This window comes from Pongo pygmaeus, chromosome 17 (assembly GCF_028885625.2).
Source record: "Pongo pygmaeus isolate AG05252 chromosome 17, NHGRI_mPonPyg2-v2.0_pri, whole genome shotgun sequence".
In the NCBI taxonomy this organism is placed as follows: Eukaryota; Metazoa; Chordata; class Mammalia; order Primates; family Hominidae; genus Pongo; species Pongo pygmaeus.
The window spans coordinates 78,279,162-78,303,305 of NC_072390.2; the positions used below are offsets into that span (position 1 = coordinate 78,279,162).

A 24,144-nucleotide genomic window follows, 5' to 3' on the forward strand; every position below is an offset into this window, starting at 1 on the left:
CGTGCAGGCTGGCTACTTGCAGTATGCAAATCACACTTGTCACAGAGATTGGGGGGCTCCGTCTGTACCAGCAATCCACTTTCTTTTTCCTCTTTTTTAGCATCTCTGTTCTACTTGAAGTGAAACCAGGCCACCCAGATAATATACTTCGCTCTAAATTAGTGAATGCTGACACAGCTCTGCAAAAAGCCCTAATGGGCAGATTCTTCATCCCGCAAACACCCCTTCACCTACAAGGATTCTAAAACCAAAGTAAAGGGCCGGGGCAACTAGCCAGGTGAAGCAACTAGCTGGACGCATCATCTGCTGCAAAAGGGCAGCAGACCTGGGGTCAAGGCTTGGATCGTGTTATGATTTCTGTCACTAAGTAACTATGTGACTTTGAGCAACACACTGAATTTATTGAAAACTGGGTTTTCCTCTCATAAGGTGGCATCACAACATCTCCCTCACATACTTTACAAAACTTTATAAAATGGTGGCTGGGTGTGCTGGCTCACACCTATAATCCCAGCACTTTGGGAGGCTAAAGCCAGAAGATTGTTTGAGCTTAGGCGTTTGAGACCAGCTTTGGCAACACAGTGAGACCCCTTCTCTACAAAAAATTTTAAAAATTAGCCAGGCGTGGTGGTGTGCACCTGTGGTCTTAGCTACTTGGGAGGCTGAGAAAGGAGGATCACTTGAGCCAAGGAGCTCAGGGCTGCAGTGAGCTATGATTGTGCCACTGCACCCCAGCCTGGGCAACAAAGAGAGATGCTGTCTCTAAAACAATAATAATAAAATAAAAATAAATAAAACAGTTATTCACAGGAGGACTTTTCAAAGTTAAAAACTTCAAAAGAAATATCAGTATTCTTGTTTGAAATTTCACAGCCATCAGTGTCCTATTGGCTAAGCATATTATAACGATATATTATTAAGAGTATTAGGCCAGTTGATAACAATAAAATCTGTGGCTGGTTCCTATGGTATGAGAATGGCATGGTCTATCAGTCCCTACGTGGCACATCAGGACTGTCGCTGTCCCAGCAACTCATCTGTACTGCAACACTCGTCCCACATCTAACCAATGTGGTGCTCTATCACACGCCATCAAGGTCTCTTATGGGGGTCTTCTAAACAGGGGTCAGCAAATTATGGCCTATGAGCCAGATCTGGCCCTCTGCCTGTTTTTTGTAAGTAAAGTTTTATTGAACACAGTGACAATTGTTCATTTACACATTGTCTAGTAAGGCTGCTTTCCTGCTATCATAGCCGACTTAAGTAGGTGTATTAGGCACCATTCAGCCTTTAAAACCTAACATATATACTGTCTGCCCTTTGGTGAAAGTTCTGTCAGCCCCTGATCTAAATCATCAACCAGGATTCCCAAAAGCACACTCTTACTATAAGAGGGTTCGCCACAGTGAATACTCTTCTGGGCTCTTAACATTTTAGGCATCCACTGGGGGTCTTAGTTCACATCCCTTGCGGATAAGAGGGGACGACTGTACAGAGCAATAGAAAGAACTTTCCCTTGCCTTTTTCAGCATGTGATTTTTGGGTAGACACGTATGTGATGCTCTCTAAGCATTCCTGTGTGACAATAATGTGGAAGTCGGCTTCATGCAGCTGAGGTGTAAAGTTGCGCTCATCATGACAAACGCTATTTTGATGCAAATCCTAACTACATCCTTCTTCCACAAAATGTTCCATTAACTATGTAAATAAAAAGCATTCATTTTCCCAACAATTCTTTAAGATATGAAAATATAAATATTGGGAGAGTCAAATGATTGCTTTATTCCAACCCTCCCATTTTATAGATGAGGAAACTGAGAGCAAGTTAAATGACTTGTCTAAAAGTTAAAAATTAGCAGCTGATTCAAGCTCTTCCCTCAAACATGTACTAATTTCATGTATTATTCAGTCATAAGGACAATCTTTTTGTTAAAGAAACATCTCTATAAAATAAAATATCTGGTTAACCTTACTCACATTCACACAGTATTAGACTAATAACACTATGAAGAGATGACTAATATTTCGTGTATTAAGTTAAACAAGCAAAAATCCCATTACCATTTTGCATCTGTCGTTCACTATAATCTTCATGCAATGAAAAATGTTAACTGCAAAACTCAGGGTTGAGCCAATTCTCTTTCACATTTAATGTCAAATCTAAAAATCTCTAATTTAATACAACAACACATGTAAAGAAGCTACAAAACTAAAGCGGAATGTATATTGCTGAGCGGAGAGGAATAAATACAAAAATGAATACAACTTTTACCTCCATCTGCAAAGCTTCTGCCAATCCCCTTATGGCAAACTTGGATGCAGAGTAGGCTGTGAAACCAAATAATCCCAACTGTCCTGCCTGGGAGGACACAAACACGATCCTGCCCACGCGGCGCTCCTTCATGGTGGTGATCACGGCCCGGCTGGGGTACACGCTGCCCAGGTAATTGATGCTCATTAACCTCTGCAGGGAACAAAGAGGCCACATGAGGTCAAAAGCCTCAAGGCTGTGCACATGGAGAATTTAGTCTGCTTTCTGGATATCAGTTCTTCAATGCAAGCTCAAGCGACTGGGAAGCTCAATAGGCTTGCTGAATGAATGAATGATGACATGATGATATAAATGAAATGTGATTTGAGACCTAGCATTTGAAGACTCAGGACCTACCATCTGAAGCCTGTTTCAGTCTAGTCTTGCATTCTGACCACGACAGCAGTTAATGTTTTTCCTGAAAACTGGTCAAAGTTAGTTTTCTCCTTATAAAAAGTATACTGCATGTTTGTGGGTAGCACTTTCTGAAAGACAGTTTTAGGAAAGAGGTTCCAAGTATTTGTAGCCCTATTAGTTCTAAGCCATAAGAAAAACACAAACAGAGTAGGAGAGTGATTAAAAGTTTTGGTTTCAAGCCTTGGCTCTCCCATTTATTGCCTATTTGATGATGAATAAGAAAGTCAGACATTCTACTTATTTTCTCGGCTGGAAACAAGGTTAACATGGGTATGACTGCATAGGGCTGCTGCAAGGATTAAAAGAGAAAACACAAGTTAAGCGCTAGCACAGCCCTGGACCTCAAGAACCACTGGCTCTCCCATTATGATGGGTAAGAGTACTAATAGTGTATTTTCTCCTTGTCTTGGAAGCTTTTAATTTTTATTTATTTTTTGCTTTTTTACTATTTTTTTGAGAGATGGGGTCTCACTCTGTCACCCAGGCTGAAGTGCAATGTGCAACCTTGGCTTACTGCAGTCTCAATCTCCTGGGCTCAAGCAATCCTCCTGCCTCAGCCTCGAGGACCTGGGACTACAGGCACATGCCACCACGCCCAGCTAATTTTTGTATTTTTTGTAGCGACAGGGTCCTTTTATTTTGCCTAGGCTGGTCTTGAACTCCTGGGCTCCAGCAATACTCCTGCCTTGACCTCCCAAAAGTGATGGGATTACAGGCATGAGCCACTGTGCCTAGCCCTAGCTCTTAAAAACCTTAAATTTTAACTTGAAAATTTAGTAATACTTGCATTAAAATGTTTCAAATATTGAAATATTTGTAAAAATATTAGATCATCATGTAAATAAAAACTAAATACCTCAATTGTGGAACTTGAGATCAATCATAATTTTTTTTCATATTATCAACAGAACATGAACATATAATCATAATATCTTAAGTCAAGAGAATATTAGATTTTTTTATTGTTGTTTGTTTGTATTTGTTTGAAATGGAGTTTTGCTCTTGTCACCCAGGCTGCAGTACAGTGGTGTGATCTTGGCTCACTGCAACATCTGCCTCCTGGGTTCAAGCGATTCTCCTGCCTCAGCCTCCCGAGTAGCTGGGATTACAGGCACCAGTCACCACGCCTAGCTAATTTTTTGTATTTTTAGTAGAGACAGGGTTTCGCCATGTTGAGCAGGCTGGTCTCGAACTCCTGACCTCAAGTGATCTGCCTACCTCGGCCTCCCAAAGTGTTGGGATTACAGACGTGAGCCACTGCACCTGGCCTAAATAATTTTTTTACATGATGACCAGAAACACTGGGAGTGACAGGGAAAAATATCTATGCTATTTAAGTTTAAAAAGGAGAAGCTAGAGTGTATATATGCTGTAACTGTAATTACTTCAAAGGTTAAGCAAAAGTACACAGGCTCAGAAGGAAGACCAAGGAAATACAGAAGATCATAAGTGACTGAGTTAGGATGCTGGGATTCTCTTTTTTTTCCCAAAAGTGTGTTTTCGTAACATAATATTGTTTTGATAATAAAAAATGTTCTAAGCCGGGCACGGTGGCTCATGCCTATAATCCCAGCACTTTGGGAGGCCAAGGTAGGTGGACTACCTGAGGTCAGGAGTTCGAGACCAGCCTGGCCAACATGGTGAAAACCCGTCTCTACTAAAAATACAAAAAAAAAAAAAAAAATTAGCCAGGCATAGTCGTGGGCACCTGTAATCCTAGCTACTCGGGAGGCTGAGGCAGGAGAACTGCTTGAGCCTGGGAAGTGAAGGCTGCAGTGACCCAAGATTGAGCCACTGCACTCCAGCCTGGGTGACAGAGTGAGACTCCGTCTCCAAAAAAAAAAAAAAGTTCTAAAAGAACATCTGAAAAAGACGGCACACTGAATGCATGTGTTTACTTCGGCTCCCTTTAGAAACCTTACTAAAATCTCCGTGAAGAGATTTTTTTTAAGGCAAGAACACACAAGAACAAAGAAAATAAGAATAAAAATAACAGCAATAACCTTTTGGAAGCTGAAGAACAGATTGACGAGGGATAACTAACTTAGCAGACCACAAAAAACTAAATGCTAAGCGAGGAGTGGAGAAACTAAAAAGCCAGATTCTACCACAGAACCCCAAAAGGCTCCAGCTGTAAGAGTCTCTGGGGTGGAGGGAAGGGTGGGCTGGCATGGGGCTGAGACAGGAGTAGGGATTAAGAGTCTATTTAATAAGCAGTCAGCTAGAAACAGCCCAAATGGCCTTCAATGATGAATAGCTAAACAGAATGTGGTTGATCCATACAAAGGAATATTACCACCCTATAAAAAGGAATGAGGCACCCATATATGCTACATGTGGATGAGCCTCAAAAACTGATGCTAAGAGAAAGAGATCAGACACAGAAGTGCACATATCATGATTCCAATCATACGAAATTACCAGAGACAGAATACGATTGGTGGTTGTCAGAGATTGGGTGTGGGGGTGAGCAGGGATGGGGAGCACCTGCTTACCAGGTGAGGGCTGCCCTTTAGGTGATGCATATGTTTCGGAACTAGGTGGAGGTGGTGGCTGCACCGCATTGTGAATATGCTAAATCCCTCTGCATGGCTCACTTTAAAAACAGTTAATTTTATGTTATATGAATTTCACTTCAAATTAAAAAAATAATGTAGGACAATGAAAAAAAAAAAGGCAGTTAGATCTTAGATGTCTTTCCCCTCTCCACAGGGTACATCTGTACCCCTCTTCCAGCCTGGCAGGAGACTGGAGGTTCTGTTTCTAGGGACACTAAGTCTAGATAAAGAGAGAGGTTTAAGGGAAAGTGTGTCTAGATGGCGCACACGAAGACACCAACACACTCCCCAGCTTCATCCTCACAGGAGGCTGGAGGACACTCCTCAGGGCTTCTGACCAACCCAAGAGAAAAGATTTACAGATAATGACATTGAAACTACGTCCACAGATATGACCACAAAATCACCCTTCCAAAGGATCCATTGTCAAACAGGTCCACAAACAAGCACAGAAGTCCTAATCACCTTGTTAGTGCCTGATTCTGAAATGCGAAAATACAGCCAAGGGCCTCCAGACTTCTAGTGAAGTCTCTCACACCAAAGACAGAGCCACTGGCCTCTAAGAGAAAGTAAACACACATTCAAAGCAGAGACAATGAAGGACAAAAGAATACCTAAAAAGAATTCTCCTTAACATCTACAGGGAGATAAGAGGGAGACAGCACCAAGAAACCACAAAGAAAACCACTGAAAAGGAAAATTAAGGGAAGAGTATTGGGATTCCCCAAGACCACGCCCAGGCTGATGATTCACTAAAAGGTCTAAGTTCTCAGCAGATGGTCCTACTCAGGACTAAGACTTATTACAGGGAAAGGATGCAAAGCAAAATCAGCAAAGGGAAAAGTCACAGGGAGAAAAGTCCAGAAGAAACCAGGTGCAAGTTCCAACAGTCCTTGCCTGGTGCAGTCACACAGGACGTGCTTAATTCTCGCTCATGCCAAAGTACTGTGTACAGGCATTTCATTTTATTTCATTCTTTTTTTGAGACGAAGTCTCGCTCTGTTGCACAGGCTGGAGTGCAGGGGCGTGATCTCAGCTCACTGCAACCTCCACCTCCCAGGTTCAAGCAATTCTCCTGCCTCAGCCTCCCAAGTAGCTAGGACTACAGGTGCCCGCCACCACATCCGGCTAATTTTTGTATTTTTAGTAGACACGGGGTGTCACCATGTTGGCCAGGCTGGTCTTGAACTCCTGACCTCAAATGATCCACCCACCTTGGCCACCCAAAGTGCTGGGATTATAGGCGTGAGCCTCCGCGCCCAGCCTGTGTACAGGCATTTTACTTGCATGTCAACTTCAATAAAAACTGAAAATAATAAAGCAAACGTATAACTGAGATAGAATTCATTTTAAATAAAAATCATTTCCTATCATTAGAAAATGCATCAACTGTGGTACAGGTTGAGTGTCCCTTATCCAAAATGCTTGGAACGAGAAGTGTTTTGGATTTGGGTTTTTTTGGATTTTGGAATATTGTATTGTACTTATTGGTTCAGCATCCCTAATCTGAAAATCTGAAATCCAAAATGCTCTAAGAGGCATTTCCTTGAGCATTATGTTGGCACTCAAACAGTTTCAGATTTTAAGCTGGGCGCGGTGGCTCACACCTGTAATCCCAGCACTTTGGGAGGCCAAGGTGGGTGGATCATTTGAGGTCAGGAGTTCCAGACCAGCCTGGCCAACATGGTGACACCCCGTCTCTACTAAAAATACAAAAATTAGCTGAGCGCAGTGGTGGGCGCTTGTAGTCCCAGCTACTCGGGAGGCCGAGGCACGAGAATCGCTTGAGCCCAGGAGGCAGAGGTTGCAGTAGCCGAGATTGCGCCGCTGTACTCCAGTCTCAGCGACAGAGCAAGACTCTGTCTCAAAAAAAAGAAAGAAAAAGATTGTTGATGCAATGGCAACTAAAAAACGTTTTCCATTTTAAAAATATTTCAGGCCGGGCCTGGTGGCTCATGCCTGTACTCCCAGCACTTTGGGAGGCAGAGATGGGCCAGTCACCTGAGGTCAGGAGTTTGAGACCAGCCGAGCCAACGTGGCGAAACCCATCTCTACTAAAATAAAAAAAATTAGCTGGGTGTGGTGATATGTGCCTGTAATCCCAGCTACTAGGGAGGCTGAAGCAGGAGAATCACTTGAACTTGAGAGGTAGAGGTTGCAGTGAGCTGAGATCACGCCACTGCACTCCAGCTTGGGCAACAGAGTGAGACTCATCTCAAAAAAAGAAAAAAAAAATTTCAAATCTAATGTTCATTTCTTTGGTGCTGAAATAAATTAACACAAGAAGTTCCTTGGTAAACCTGATTAAAAATGTAAACATCAATAAGATGCAGTATCTTTTTATCTTGATTTGAGAACTCTAGTGAGTCTGTCCTTCCACTTTTTTGGTTTCTCCTTGTTAATAATACTGATGTTTGATATGAACATCCGGCATCTCTTAGGTTACAAAGTGTTCTCTTGAAAATATGACCTCAGTGAATTGCTACAGTAATCTGTGTCAGATGAGAAGGTCCATTCCCATTTGAGCTGGTTTTCTCAGCTGTAAAATGTCTGAACTCTTAAGGTTCAATGGTCATGACACTGGGACGAAAACCTTGTTCAGCTTCACCTTGTTCAGCCTTCCTCTAGAGTCTTCTAAAGCTTCCGTGGACATCTGAATGCATTCATCTAATTGATTCTTAAAGCTTTTACCCGTGGCTTGCTCTGCTTTTAGTATATGTGCTACTGCAGTGAGCAAACATTTTTACTTACTTCAAAGGTACTAACTTCAAGATCTTCAAACTTTCCTGACACTGCCATTCCTGCACAATTTACCAGCATGTCCACTGGACCCAGTTTCTCCTGTGCCTAGAAAATGTAGCAGAGTAGGCATTAGGAAACAGAGAAGAAAAACCACTCAGCAGCAAATCCATGCTGATAAATAAAATTTACAAAACTATTAAACCTATAGAGAAGTTGTGTCCATTCCAAGCCACATAGCAAAATGGCAAGAACAAATCAAAAGTCAAGCACATTGGTGAATTCCAATTAGCACAACCTCTTACTTGTTTTATGACATTCTCTACTTGGTTATAGTCTTGAGATACATCAACTGATATGCAAAGCACCACCTGTTAAAAAAGAAAAAAAGTGATCAAAGTTTTGCAGGTACCAAACTATTTCTTAAAGATATTTTTTAAAGAAAAGACAATTCATTGAATACAGAAGGAAGCCAATATTGAATGAACAGATTTCAGTGTTTGCTGATGATGCAATTAGCAGAATCTAATTTTCTTGGCAGCTTTTGGAGTTAAAACTCTGAGGAATCTTTTTAAAAATATATAAATGCTCCTCTTGAAATGCCACTAATCTATAGTGACAGAAGGCAGATCAGGGGTTGCCCACAGCCAGGCATGGAGGATGGAAGGAACTGTGAAAGGGCACAGGCCGACCCTGGGGAGTGATGGAAATATCCCATATCAGGGCCTCAGTGCTGATTCCTTTCAAGAAGGAATCTTGTCCAAATGATCAAAATTCCTAAGAAAAGGAAACAGCCCTCTTTGCAAATATAACCTGCAGCATTCTAGTCTAGAGGGGTTGCCCTTGGTTGTAATGTATACCTAGAGTGGATTTTATCCCAACAACCTCAGATAGAAAACATTGTTTTAAAGGTAGTAGTAATCAGCCAGGCGCGGTGGCTCACACCTATAATCCCAGCACTTTGGGAGGCCGAGGCAGGTAGATCATTTGAGGTCAGGAGTTTGAGCCCAGCCTGGCCAACATGGTGAAACCCTGTCTCCACTAAAACTACAAAAAATTAGCCTGGCGTGGTGGCGGGCACCTATAATCCCAGCTACTCAGGAGACTGAGGCAGGAGAATTGCTCGAACCTGGGAGATAGAGGCTGCAGTCAGCTGAGATCACGCCACTGCACTCCAGCATGGGCAACAGAGTGAGACTCCGTCTCAAAAAAAAAAAAAAAGGCAGTAGTAATCATATGATTAATTTTAAAACAAGCCTTTTCATACAGTATTAGATCAGTTACTATTAATAAAATCTATGCCACAGACAAATGAAATCTCAAAACAAAAAAATGTTAACAAGTCACACACACACACACAAAAGGTCCCTAGAAGCCCGGCAGGGCAGAAGAAGGATCAAGCTCATTCTCGCCTGCCCCAGCACTATCTCCCTTCCTTGATGTGAAAGGTAAGTTTTCTACCTGACCTAAAGTCCTTTGGTAGATGAAGAGGTAGAAGGTGTCATGATGAGGAAGCCCAGAGCAGAGACAGTGTTGGCAGCAGGCAAGACTGGCCTTGGCCCTGAACACTGACTCCATGACTTCACACCATACTCCTTCCTCTATCAGATATTACAGGAATACGGGAAAAAATGGGGCAATTTACAGAGCTGGTGTTTTTCCAATGCTTGTGGGCTTCAGAGAAGGGGGTAAAGACCACAGTCCTAGAGAAAAACTCACATGTGCATAAGATGTACACAAGGATTTTTACTTGCAGCACAGACTGCAATTGCAAAAATAAAAATACAAAATAAAATAAAAAGAATGGAAATAGCTCAATAGCAGGGACCTGACGGAATAAGCTCTGGTGCACTTCAATCCTAGGCTGCAGCAATTTAAGGCAAATTTATTTAATGCACGTGGAAAGATCTCTAACATTCTGGAGGGGAAAAAGTCAATGAATACCACAGTGAAATACTATTCAAAACTCATCAGAAAGGCAAAAAGTAAAAAGTCTGTCAATACCAAGTACTGGCAGGGATGTGGCACAACAGGAACCGCATTCCTACTTGTGGGAGCTTAACCACTTTGGTGAGGTTGAAGAACTGCATACACTACAGCTCTGCAACTCCATTTCTGGGTATGCACCATTCTTGCACATGTGCACAAAGAGAATAGTGAAAGCTTTTCTAATAGTAAAAAACAAAACACACTAACAAAAATACTGGGAACAACCTAAATATCCACCAATTGCTGAACTGATGAACAAAATGGAGTCTATACATACAATAGAATACTACGTAGCAGTAAAAAAAAAAAAATTATTCCAACTTTATGCAGCAACATAAATGAATTTTTAAAATTATATATATATACACATATATACGTGTATATATATACATATATGTATGTGTATATATATACACATATATGTATGTATATATACATATATGTATGTATATATGTGTATATACACATATATATGTATGTATATATGTGTATATACACATACATATATGTATGTGTGTGTATATATATATATATATTTTTTTTTTTTTTTTTTTTTTTTTTTTTTTTTTGAGATGGAGTCTCCCTCTGTCACCCAGGCTGGAGTATAGCGGTGCAATCTCTGCTCACCTCAAGCTTTGCCTCCCAGATCCAAGCGATTCTCCTGCCTCAGCCTCCCTCCTGAGTAGCTGGGATTACAGGTGCAGCTAACTTTTTATATTTTTAGTAGAGACAGGGTTTCACCACGTTGTCCAGGCTGAACTCAAACACCTAACTTCAAGTGATTCGCCCGTCTCGGCCTCTCAAAGTGTTGGGATTACAGGCATGAGCCACCGTGCCTGGCCTAAAAAATAATATTGAGTGGTCTGGGCATGGTGGCTCACACCTGTAATCCCAGCACTTTCGGAGGCTGAGGCGGGCGGATCACAAGGTTGGGAGTTCGAGACCAGCCTGACCAACACAGTGAAACCCTGTCTCTACTAAAAATACAAAAATTAGCCGGGAATAGTGATGCGCGCCTGTAATCCCAGCTACTCAGGAAGCTGAGGCTTGAACCCAGGAGGCAGAGGTTGCAGTGAGCTGAGACTGTGCCACTGCACTCCAGCCTGGGTGACAGAGCGGGACTCCATCTCAAAAATAAATAAATAAAGAAATAAATAATAATAATATTGAGTGAAGAAATCAAGTTGCATAAGAAGCATAAAGAAGGAAGTTATACAAATCTATAGAGAAAGAAAGTAGATGAGTGCCTAGCTGAGAAGAGGCTGGGAGGAAATGGCAAGTGACTGCTAATACAGATGGAGATTCTTCATGGGGTGAGGAAAACATTCTAAAATTGATTCTGATGACAGTTGCACAACTCTATGACTATATTAAAAATCATTGAATTATATACTTTAAATGGGTCAACTGTATGGTATATAAATTATATCTCATAAAGCTGTTTAAAAATAAGAATGATATAATAAAAGAAGTAGAACTAAATATATTGGCTAGGCACAGTGGCTCACGCCTGTAACCTCAGCACTTTGGGAGGCCAAGGCAGGCAGATCACCTGAGGTCAGGAGTTTGAGACTAGCCTGACAAACATGGTAAAACCCCGTCTCTACTAAAAATTCAAAAAAAATTAGCCAGGTGTGGTGGCGCACACCTGTAATCCCAGCTACTCAGGAGGCTGAGGCAGGAGAATCGCTTGAACCCGAGAGGCGGAGGTTGCAGTGAGCCAAGATGGTACCACTGCACTCCAGCCTGGGTGACAGAGAGAGACTCTGTCTCAGGAAAAAAAAAAAAAAGAAATAAACAATATATTATTATTTAGAGTTATGTGCATATATGGTAAAATTAAAAAGAAAAAGAGGCAGGGCGCAGTGGCTCACTCCTATAATACCAGCACTTTGGGAGGCAGAGGCAGGCGAATTGCTTGAGCCCAGGAGTTGAAGACCAGCCTGGGCAAGATGGCGAAAGCCCATCTCTACCAAAAATACAAAAATTAGCCATGCATGATGGCATGTGCCTATAATCCCAGCTACTAGGGAGGCTGAGGTGGGAGGATTGCTTGAGCCTGGGAGGTCGAGGCTGCAGTGAGCTGAGATCGCACCCCTGCACTCCAGCCTGGATGACAGAGTGAGACACTGTCTCAAAAAAAAAAGGAAAGAAAGAAAAAAGAAAAGAAAAAAACAAAGAAAGGATCAACACAAAAAATCGGGTTGGCGTTTGACCCTCTAAGAAGAAGAAAAGAGGGACAAGGCTGCTGTGGGGCATAGAGGGGAGGCTTCAGAGACCCTGATCATTTCTGCTTCTTAGGCTAGGTGATGGGTGTGTGATTATTAATTTATTATGTTTTATACTGAAATATAAATAGCATTTTATTCATCAAAAATTCCATAACCAAATAAATTTTAAATATTCCTTTCCTCTTAAGCATTTGTATAAAGTTCATTTAAATAAATAATTAAAATGAAATTATTTGCCAGTAAAACATTCTGTTATTTGACCATTTGTAGATATGAATGTGTGTGGGAGTCTATTCATTTTGTGTGTGTGTGATATTCTGAGTTACTAGACAATTCAAACAATTCCACCTTTTAAAAAACAGTACAATATGTTTTTAATTGGGAAAATCATATATGCTTTCAATTAACTATTCACAGTTGAAGTAACCCTGTTTTTCCTTTATACAACTGTGCTGAGTTATACAGGAAATGCATTCTGAAGACAGAGATTTACCTGTTTATCATTAATAGAGTGCATTTCAATTTCTTTCTTTGCCTGCAGCAGCTTATCCTGAAAGCAATACAGAACAATTAGTCCTGGTGATTGTCTATATGCATGTCTGTTTATTGCAAAGGAGAGAAAAAAAGCAATTATTTCTATATGTATATATTAAATTCCAGAAAACACACAAAACAGTAACTATACCTACATTGCATAGACAGACTGGGCCACAGCCTATAAAAGAAAGAAGTTGTGAAGTACGTTAAGCTATGAATAAGTGATAAAAAGTTTGAAAATTAATTAGAGAAAGATAATAGAAAAAACAGATAAACCTCAAAATCCCAGTTAACAGTACTAATTGCTGAGGCTGACTCTACAGTTCTAATGAATGTCTTATTATTTAGTTGTGATATAAGACAAGAACAACTCTATTAATATGCACTGCTCCCCAAAGTTGAGGGTATGTGTGACTCCCTGTCAACAGTGCTTTTTGTCCAATATTTTCTTCTTCTACTATAAACCCAAACATAGTAAGAATCACTTTCTGGATAGACTGGGTAAACTAGGCCTGGCTACTATAAAATACTCTTAAGCAAGGTTACCCGTGTAATTGTGTAATTCTTCCAAGGTCCTAATTTTGTTTGTTTTACTTAGTCTCAAGAAAACAGATATCAGATTATCTTAATTTGCTGTAAAAAGTAACTTAAATAATATCATGCAATAGAGAGGAACCAAAGGAGAGGCGAATTCTTCCAAAAGGCATGCAGAGTTTCTAAACCTGAATATGTCTATAATGAAATAATATTGTCCTATGACTAAATCTACATACAGCTTGACTTTGCAAAGACTGGAATTAAAAATTACATTAGAAAAGAAAGAATTTCTCAGCCAGGCATCATGGCTCACCCCTGTAATCCCAGCACTTTGGGAGGCCAAGGTGAGTGGATCACCCGAGCTCAGGAGTTTGAGAGCAGCCTGGGCAACGTGGCGAAGCCCCGTCTCTACTAAAAATACAAAAACGTAGCCAAGCGTGGTGGCGAGCACCTGTGGTCCCAGATACTCAAGAGGCTGAGGTGAGAGGATTGCTTGGGCCTGGGAGGCGGAGGTTGCAGTGAGCCGAGATTGTGTCACTGCATTCCAGCCTGGGTGACAGAGTGAGGCCGGGCGCAGTGGCTCACACCTGTAATCCCAGCATTTTGGGAGGCCGAGGCAGGTGGATCACTTAAGGTCAGGAGTTTGAGACCAGCCTGGCCAACATGGTAAAACCCTGTCTCTACTAAAAAAAAAAAAAAAAAAAAGATATACACACACACACACACACAATAGCCAGGTGTGGTCGCACACACCTGTAATCCCAGGTATTCCGGAGATGGAGGTTGCAGTGAGCCAAGTAGTGCCACTGCACTCCAGCCTGGGTTACAGAGCGAAACTCCGTCTCAAAAAAAAAAGAATGAATTACTCAACACCACAGGTTCTTCGTTCAGCTCATTCATTTCTAGCAATGCAAGGACCCCATGTGAGCTCCTGGGGACCTGAAATGCTGGCCTTCCCTGCCTCCACTTTTATCTACTTGCATCAAAACTGGTGTTTAAAACTCACAAAATGCCATTTCATTAAATTTGTGTTTTCATTTATGTAAGGTGGCTTCAACGCCAAAACAAATTCATTGTTAGAAAAGTCAAGCTATAAATAAAAGGTAGCTAATTTTGTCTTTCTTGGTTTGCAAAAGAAATTACAGACGTCCAGGCCAGGCGTGGTGGCTCACGCCTGCAATCCCAACACTTTGGGAGGCCGAGGCGGGCGGATCACAAGGTCAGGAGTTCGAGACCAGCCTGGCCAAAATGGTGAAACCCTGTCTCTACTAAAAATACAAAAATCAGCCAGGCATGGTGGTGGGCGCCTGTAGTCCCAGCTATTCGGGAGGCTAAGGCAGGAGAATCACTTGAACCCAGGAGGCAGAGGTTGCAGTGAGCCGAGATCATGCCACTGCACTCTGGCCTGGGCAACAGAGTGAGACGCTGTCTCAAGAAAAAAGAAAAAAAAAAGAAATTATAGAGGTCCAAGACTAAGTCTGTGACATTATTTAAATTTTCCCCCAAGGCCCTTCCAGGCTGCCATTCCTACTGGGTCCTGTCCAGCCCTCCACCCACTTGAGCAGTTACCATACTATCACCCTCCTTGCACATGGGTGAATCCAAGATCCCCACAGAAGTATGCCATGCTGACACTCCCAGGGTGTCCATCATTCCTCCCTTCATTTCTTCATTCAACAAACATGTCTGAGCATGTGCTACATGCCAAGCACTATGCCAGGCATAGAATTGCAGCAGCAGACGAGCCAGCTGTGGTCACTTTCCCCCAGTCCCCATATGGGGAGCAAGAAGATGTCATGACAGTTCACGTGCACACAGTGTCACTGCTTTGTGCTCCAAAAACAACTTTGGCAAGACAAAAACAAACCCTGACAAAAAATAAAAACAGATTCTGTGTTGACTTGATACAGAAAAACACATTTTGCTAAACTTCTAGGGAGGGACAAGGTTCCTCTTATGGTGTATAGATTTCACTAGAGATATATATCATGTCCTAAGCAAATCATAGCGAAAAATTATAGAGAAACACCTACACACCTTCACGTATCAGCTCCAGAATCACTGCTTCCAGCACTTCTGACCTGGCCGAGGGCCCTCCCTGGCTTCCTATGGCCAGGTGTGCTCCTTAAACTAGACCTTGGCCTCTCCCACCTCAGGATCTGCAGTATCTATGATGATGTTGCCTAATATGCCAATGGTACTAAATAAATATTTGTGGGGCCGACCTGATTTCAACAGAGAAGTGTTTGGCCTAAATACAAGAGAGAATCAGTAGTTCAGGAAACACATCTCACATCAAGGAAGAAGCGCTTTCTAGGTGTGAATGCTAAGATGTTTAGCACAGCCTCTTTGACTAATTTCAAGTTGAAGAAGCAAGTCAGTAATAATGAACCTAGAAGCCTTACCTCATTTCGTGCAACCAGAGTTATAAAGGCTCCTTGTTTATAGCATTCGATAGCAATGCACTTCCCAATGCCACTGGAACCTCCTGTAACCTAAAACAAAATCATAAAATATTCTTAGCACTTGAAATCTCCCCTCTGTAGGAAGTTTTTATAAAAAACAACTATGACAGGCTCTTAAAATGAATCTACAAGAACTAAATGGTTAGCTGTTGTAACTTCTTCATCCCAAACTTAATGACTGGAGTAAGTGTAAGCATGAAAGATACTATCAGCAAGGCCTGCTGCTCTGACTGTTTTCTTATTGACCCATAAATTGCACACCTATAATATTTTTCTGAGTTCACTGGTGGAAAAGTGCCCTATAAATCTAGCTCATAAATTATACATTAGTCTGCCTCTGATTCCAAATCCAAATGAATCTTATTTTCTTAATGCACATTTATGCAAGATTAGCTCTACAACAGATGAAAAGAATGGCCACCTGCATATATATTTGAAATGACTGCTTGGTATAAAAGTAATATACAATCACAAGGAAATCCTGAAAAGTAAAGCTCTTCTTGCACTATTCTATCCCTATCTACAGTTCAGCTATACTGGCTGTCTTTCAATTATGGAATTATTCCTAATATTCACTGTTGTACATAAATCATGCTGGGAGGAAGATCTCTGACTCCATGTTAGGATTTTAACATCATTGGGAAGTGTCTCCTATGCAAATGCACCTATCTCTATGGGACTCATAGGCATCCCTTACTTCTTTTTAGCTTCAACCTGCCACCACTGAAGAGATTTATTTGGTGAGTAATCAGCCAGTTATCAGCAGATTACTGTAAAAACCCTCCAACCACAGTACCTTTGCACATCCTACTTCCCTTGCAAAGAATGATCCTCTCCCCATTTCATCTGACACCTACTCGCCCATCAAATCTCAGCTCAAATACCACTTCCTCAGGAAAGCCTTCACTGTCTCCCCTGCCCCCACACTGACATACTTTTCAGCACTGTATTTCTTTATGACATGCACATAATAAACAGCTCTAGATTTATTTGTGTGATTATCTGATTCACAACCACCTCTCCTATCACCTATCCATAAACTCCATTAAAAACACCAATTATTTTTCTGTTCCCCACTATATTCCTAGCACTTAGCATGGGGAGAGCTCAATATATATTATATATTTCACTGAATAAGTGAACAATGCAACATTATCTTGATTTCTTTTTTTTTTTTTTTTTTTTTGAGACACAGTCTTGCTCAGTCACCCAGGCTGGAGGTGCAGTGGCACGATCTCGGCTCACTGCAACCTCCGCCTCCCAGGTTCAAGCGATTCTCCTGCCTCAGACACCCAAGTAGTAGGGATTACAGGCATGCGCCACCATGCCCAACTAATTTTTGTATTTTTAGTAGAGATGGGGTTTCACCATGTTGGCCAGGCTGCTCTCGAACTGCTGACCTCAAGTTATCCACTCTCCTTGACCTCCCAAAGTGCTGCGATTATAGGAGTGAGCCACCGCACGCGGCCATATCGTTCTGGTCACTGTCCCTATGCAAATTACATAATATTGCATAGTATTGTGTCCTGTTTTTAAAAAATTATATCGTAATGTCTTATGTCAAAAAACGAAAAGGTTTCACAATACTTCATCAAAGAGCTGCATCAAAACTTAAACATTTCCCTATAATCAGACATTTAGATTATTCCTAATATTCACTGTTATACATAAATCATGCTGGGAGGAAGTTCTCTGACTCCATGTTAGGATTTTAACATCACTGGGAAGTGTCTCCTACGCAAATGCACCTATCTCTATGGGACTCATAGGCATCCCTGACTTCTTTTTAGCTTCAACCTGCCACCACTGAAGAGATTTATTTGGTCGGTAATCAGCCAGTTATCAGCAGATTACTGTAAAAATATAGCTGTTGTTGGCCGGGCGCGGTGGCTCGCGCCTGTAATCCCAGCACTTTGGGAGGCTGAGGCGGATGATTTTCTGCTTTTTTCCTGCAATTTTACTACTGTAACTAGACAGATAACACTAGTATATAAAATTGTTTTAAAAATGAAACAATTGCTATAAGTTTGTTCTTAATTATGTACAGGCAGACAGTGTAACCATCAGCTCCCTCTCCCAACAATACCACACAGTCAACTCCTAACAAATCTCAAGAACAATAATTACACTTTTCACTCTTCTTATGACATTAAAAAAGAAGACAGATGGTGACACCATGTGAATTATTCATGTCATTCTCACATTATTTAGAGTATGAAATAATAATCCTGCGTATTAAAGCGGGATGGTAAAAATAAGAAATTCTTCTTGATCCACCTGGACAGACACAGCATTTATTATCTCACGTATGACCTGCCGCGGGATGGGGCTGGAAGGACTGGAGTCAAGGGTCAGTGAAACTGTCTTACAAATAAGGAATTCCAATTTTCATTCTGCGTTTAGCTTTACTTTTTGCAAAGTTATGCTCTATAAACTCAAGCTCTGAAAGGATCCAACGTTTAAAGCCATGTTTTTGAGGCAGCAGTTCTCTTGTGGATGTAAAACTTTCAGAATTTAGCGTGTCAAGTTTTGCCTTTCTCCTTATTTTATTTTTTGTAAGGAATCCACACTCTTTCCCCATTAGGAACAGGGGTGCTGGAAAAAGCTAATAGCTTTACAAAGGAGAAATTAAAGAGATACATTTTCTCATTCACAAACCCTTGTACAGCTTTAAAGCATACTAAGAGAAACGACCATCTTATCTTATACCAGCTCAGCGCGGGGGCTCGGATCTCCGGTGCAGAGATAGGACAGGAAGAGGTGTGCCGCCAGCTTTGTAACCAAACCTCCTTATTCCTAACTCCCCGCCTCACTGTGCCTCGGGTTTGGGAGATCCAAACAAGAATGCTGGTGAGAAAGCCACTGCAAACGGGAAAGTGCTGGGCGCAGGCAAGGAGGCATTCTCTCTGTTTAAGGTGCCACATTTGCAGAACAGGGATCGCTGAATATGCGAGCTTCCGGCAAGAAATAAATCACACCCATCCACCTCTCCTTCATTCCTCGCACACTAGCCTTGTCGTTTAGCTCATCCTTCCCACTAGAAAACAGCAAAGGATTGCATTGGAGCAGCAATCAGCAGATGCCACGCTGAGCTCAGAAACAAGCAGTGTAGACGGGACAGGCGTCCCAATACCGCTAAGCCACCACCGCCAGCCCGCTGGGTTCTGAGCAGTTTCCCCAGGTGAGTCACTTCCTGGAATCCTCTGGCAGAGGCTCTTCCAGTCACTCGCACAGGCCATCTTCCAGTTCCGAGCTTCCTCGGCGGGTCCCGGCGGCTGGGACCCCACTTCCCCGCTGTCTGCCCCCGCCCGGGACCGCGCGCCGCACCCTGCGCACCACCGACCGCTGTGTCCTTGGCAAAGTTTTTCAGCCTCTCTGTGCCTCAGTTGACTCATCAGAAAAACTGAGGACAAAACATCCACATCCCAGGGATGTTGCATGGATTCACGAGCAGCCACCAAACCCCTGGGGCCCCAGGAACCCTGCGGCCGGCGCGGTCCCCTGTCGCACGCTCTCCGGCCCTAGGAGGAGCCCGAGGCAGCGGAGGGCGGGTCCGCGAGGCCGGGTGCCGGGGCCGGAGCCGGGGCCGGGGGAAAAGCGCCGGGGTGGACGGCGGCAGGTGACCTTCCCCATTGGGCCATGCCTTCCTGAGGACTGCGGCCTGGAAAAAGGGACGTAGGCGGCGCGGCCTCAGCAGCGGAAAGGCCGCGCGGGCCGGGAGGTCGGGGGGCAGCAACAGGAGGCCACTCACCACCACATGCGCCCCGGGCAGGGCGAGGGGCTTGGGGCTGATAAGCGGAGACACCATGTACAGCAGCAGCACGAAGGCCACGAGGAAGGCGGCAGCCAGCAGCAGCATCGCTCCGCGGGGCCAGGGGCCCGGAGCGGCCGGGCGGGGGCCGCCAGGCAAGGCGCGCAGGGCTGGGCGGCGGCTAGGCGAGAATCACGCGCGGCGGGCGGGCGCCTGGAGTGTTTGGGTTTGCGGACCGGGGCGGGCCGCGGCGGAGGGGAAGAGGAGGAGCCGGCGCGGGCACCACCCAGGCGGGGCGGTGTTTCCAGGGGGCGCGTAGGCCGCCACCGCCGCCACTGCCAGAATCGCCTCTCTCGGGTCGCCGGGTGTCTCCCACTCCCCCGGCCTCGGGACGGGGCCCGCAGTCCGCAGCCTCTCCCGTGGAAACCGGGCCTCCCGTCCCTGTGCGTGGCGAGCGGGCTCCGGGCAGCGCCAGATGCGAGCGCGCCGGGAAGGGCTGCGAAGACTCGCTCTTCGGGAGCTCGAGTGTCTTCTTAGGACCCCGCAGGCGGGTTTCCAGGCCTGCCACGGCCTCCAGTGTAGGCGTGACGAGCGCTCCTTCCTGGAGTTCAGCCCTCGGCTTGGGACCGCCCGCCTGGTTGCTCGTAGGCCCCGGAGCATCGGAAAGGGCGGCTGGAGGCTCCCGGAGCGGGCTCAGCCTGGGAGCCCGGCGACTACGCTCTGAAATCCCGGGCTCCATTCCATATTTTTTGGCGTTTTTAGAAGGTGGTCAAGGCCCACTTTCGCTTTTCAGAGGACCGGAAAGCCTTAACAGGGAGTTTTGAGAAATCACTAAGGTAATTCAATTTCATTGAGTTCAGAGTTCATCTTTACCAAGCAGGTTCAAAACAAATAAATAAAAAACGCAAACAACTCAGCTTTATTAAGGTCTCGTTCACGTACTATAGCATACAATTCCCGATTTAACGTGCGTAATAGGCCGGGCGAGGTAGCTCACGCCTGTAATCCCCGACCTTTGGGAGGCTGAGGCGGGCAGATCACTTCAGGTCAGGAGTTCGAGACCAGCCTGGCCATGATGGTGAAACCCCGTCTCTACTAAAAACACAAAAATTAGCTGGGCATGGTGGCGTATGCTTGTAATCCCAGCTACCCTGGAGGCTGAGGCAGGAGAATCGCTTGAACCCGGGAGGCAGAGATTGCAGTGAGACCGCGCCTTTGCACTCCAGCCTGGGCGACAGATCAAGACTCCGTCTCAAAAATAAATAAATAAATAAAGCTCATAATAAATTGTTTTTAATATAGTCACAGTTGTGGACCCATCACTACCATAAATTTTAGAACATTTTTGTCACAACCCCCCAAAATCCTATACTCATTAGCAGTCACGACCCATTTCCTCCCAAGCCCCGACCAAGCCTAAGCAATCCCTCATCTTTCTGCCTCTATGAACTTGCCTATTCGGGATATTTCACATAAATGGAATCATATAATATGTAGCCTTTTTCATCTTATCTTTCACTTACTGTAATGTTTTCAAGGTTCATCCATGATATGAAGTACTACATGTTAATACTTCATTTATTTTTATTGCCAAATAATATCCCATTGTATGACTATACCACATTTTAATTTTCCATTCATCAATTGAGGAATATTTAGGTTGTTTCCACTTTTTGACTATTAGAATTATGCTAACTGTAAATATTCATTTACAGGTTTTTGTGTGGGCATTATGTTTCATTTCTCTTGGGTACATGCCTAGTAGGGGAGCTGCTACATCTTATGGCAACTCTATGTTTAACTATCTGAGGAATTGCCAGAACGTTTTCCAAAGTGACTACAACATTTTGTGTTCCCACCAGCAGTGTATGTGGGTTCCAATTTCTCTACATCTTCACTAACACTTGTTATCGTCCGTCTTTCTGATTATAGCTTTTTTGGTTGGTGTGAAGTCTCATTGTGATTTTAATTTGCATAGAGGCACATATTTTTGTTTGCTTACTTGCTTTTCATTTTTGTTGTTGTTTCTAGAAATACTAGGGAGCTAAGGAGAAAAAAAAGTTTTTGTTTTCCTTTTTTTCTTGACTTACAGCAGTTAGCCAAACTGCAAAATTTGAGGGCATAATGTCCAAGACTTCTGATATCAATGCAAGTTTAGAGGTTCCTGAACCACCCTCAGGTTTGATAATTCACTGGAAGGACTCACAGAACTCACTGAAAGCCATTATGCTCATAGTTATGGTTTATTATGGGGAAAGAATACAGATCAAAATCAGCTAAGGAAAGAAATGCCTAAGGCAGAGTCTGGAGGGCTCCAAATGCAAAGCTCCTGTTGTCATCTCCCTCAGGCTGTGTTACCTTCTCAGCATTGGTATGTGACAATATGCTTGGAGTACTGCCAACCAGGGACGCTTGCCTGAGCTTCTGTGTCCACAATTTTTATTGGGACTCCAGCACATAGGCTTGATCAGTCGTCCACTTGGTTGAACTGAGACTCCAACTAGACTGATAGTGCATGACAAAAGCCCCCTAATTCACATGCTTGGTCTCTCTGGTATGGCCAGTCTCCACCCTAAAATCCAGTTTGCCCGGTCCCCATCTAAACAGAAGTACTCCTATCAGATATGACATAGATAACCTCCCATAAGCCAAGGGCAAATGTCAAACCTTGTCTTTGGGCAAGACTGAATCCTTTACAACACGGCTGCCACCTGGCCTTTGGCCAAAGCTCTCACAGTAAAATGAACATGTATCTGACATTTGGAGGAGGCAGTGTAGAGTAGGAGGCTTTTAACTCAACTTCTCAATACATTTGGCCATCAGTGTGAATATTATAACCTCACTTAAAATCCCAGAGTTACACTGTATTATATGGTAGTAAACATAATTTGAAAAATTAGAGTCAAAAGATAGTGGCAGATAGATATAAGAGTTCCACTCTGCCATCAACAGCTGGTCCAGTTCATCATCATCTTGTATGACCAAAATGTCTCCCAGAGAAATGCCACTCAGGCTTGAAGGTTCCCATTTGATGCTATCAGTTTCCAAAAACAGAAGTGGCCTTCACCATTTCAGGTACCAGACTGTGTTTTTAACATGTTTTGTCCACCAAGTATCCCATAGTTTTTAATATTAACAACTTGTATGGGCTCAGCAATCTTACTGGTTGCCATTTAGCATGTCCAATCAATATTGTCTGAAGGGCGGATCCACCTGTCTTGTGTTTTACATTACTAGGTAAAGGAAATTTTCCTCAGGCAATATCCATCCCCATAGTACATTCATGTAAACGGGATGCAACCACTCCAAATAGAGTCTGTTCAGACATTCCAGTTTCTATCCAAACTTTCATTTTAATCCCATCAAATGTATTTTCATATCTTTCCAATCTGTTGCCTTGGTTAGAATTTCACTAACAGAAAAACAGTGCATGGGGCTCCCATGTCAAAGAATTTTGGAAATGTTTCTTTTCCACCCCTGACAATTTACCCATTCACATACATTTGGTCTTGGACCCCAGCCAGAGATTAGGCCAATGGGCCTAGGTTCGTTCTTCAGTTTTTGTTTGTTTTGTTTTGTTTGTGTGTGTGTGTGTGTGTGTGTGACAGAGTCTCGCTCTGTTGCCCAGGCTGGAGTGCAGTGGCATGATCTCGGCTCACTGCAACCTCCGCCTCCTGGGTTCAGGTAACTCTCCTGCCTCAGCCTCCTGAGAAGCTGGGATTATAAGCATGCACCACCATGCCTGGCTAATTTTTGTATTTCAGTAGAGATGGGGTTTCACCATGTTGGCCAGGCTGGTCTCAAACTCCTGACCTCAGGTGATCCACCCACCTCGGCCTCCCAAAGTGCTAGGATTACAGGCATAAGCTACCTGCCCTGCCTTTCTTCAGTTCTTACCTTGACTACTTTGCGTATCTTCACCCCAGGTGATTGGAAGTCAGGTTTCTTACGGTCATCTTTGCTTTGCAGCTTTTAAAATTTATCCAAACTAGGTTGAATAAAGCGGATTTGTTTAGCACCCTTCAATGTTGGGGGACTAGTAAGGGTTTCCATTTGTCCATCCAACTTCTGAGAGTGCTGCATTAAGACTTTTGTTTCAACACCACCAATGCCCACTTTATTTATGATATTTCTTAATAACTATTTTTAAATTTCTATCCATTCTCTCTCCCTTTTCTCTTTCCTTAGTCTCTTAGAATAAGTCTGCTCTCTGTTGTTTTAGCGTAACTTTTCCCTTTGGAGGTGGCCCTGAACTAGCAGCTATGGCTCACTGGCTAGAATTCCAGCTTGGCCCAGCATCAGGTTCTGCCCCAACACTATCCCTATAATTTAGCGATTACAGATAATAACAATCAAGAGATTCCATGTTCAGCTTTCTGATGTTGTTGTTCCTTTGCATTTATTTTGGCCTCCAGTGAGCCAATTCTCTATGAATGAGACCCCATGATATCTAAATTCCACTGGTAAATTTACTTCAAGTAAGATAAATAAACCCCATGACTACCTGGGATTTATTTCAAGGATGCAAGACTGTTTCAATATTTAAAATTCAATCAGTATAATCTATCATATTAACAGGTGAAAGAAGGAAAATCACATGATCATATAT

The 24,144-nt window shown here is 43.1% G+C and overlaps 1 protein-coding gene across 1 annotated transcript in view; it reads right to left on the reverse strand.

The window, feature by feature from the left end:
• The window catches only part of KDSR (3-ketodihydrosphingosine reductase), a 40,981-nt gene extending 20,806 nt beyond the window's left edge, over positions 1 to 20,175 (reverse strand). The window contains exons 1-6 of the mRNA XM_054461001.2: positions 19,536 to 20,175; positions 15,725 to 15,814; positions 12,739 to 12,795; positions 8,331 to 8,396; positions 8,038 to 8,133; positions 2,273 to 2,464 (exon numbers count right to left, since the gene is read on the reverse strand). Of these exons, the coding sequence (XP_054316976.1) occupies positions 2,273 to 2,464; positions 8,038 to 8,133; positions 8,331 to 8,396; positions 12,739 to 12,795; positions 15,725 to 15,814; positions 19,536 to 19,643 (609 nt within the window). The 5' untranslated portion in view covers positions 19,644 to 20,175. The remainder of the gene's footprint in view (positions 1 to 2,272; positions 2,465 to 8,037; positions 8,134 to 8,330; positions 8,397 to 12,738; positions 12,796 to 15,724; positions 15,815 to 19,535) is intronic.
• Between the last annotated feature and the right edge of the window lie 3,969 nt (positions 20,176 to 24,144).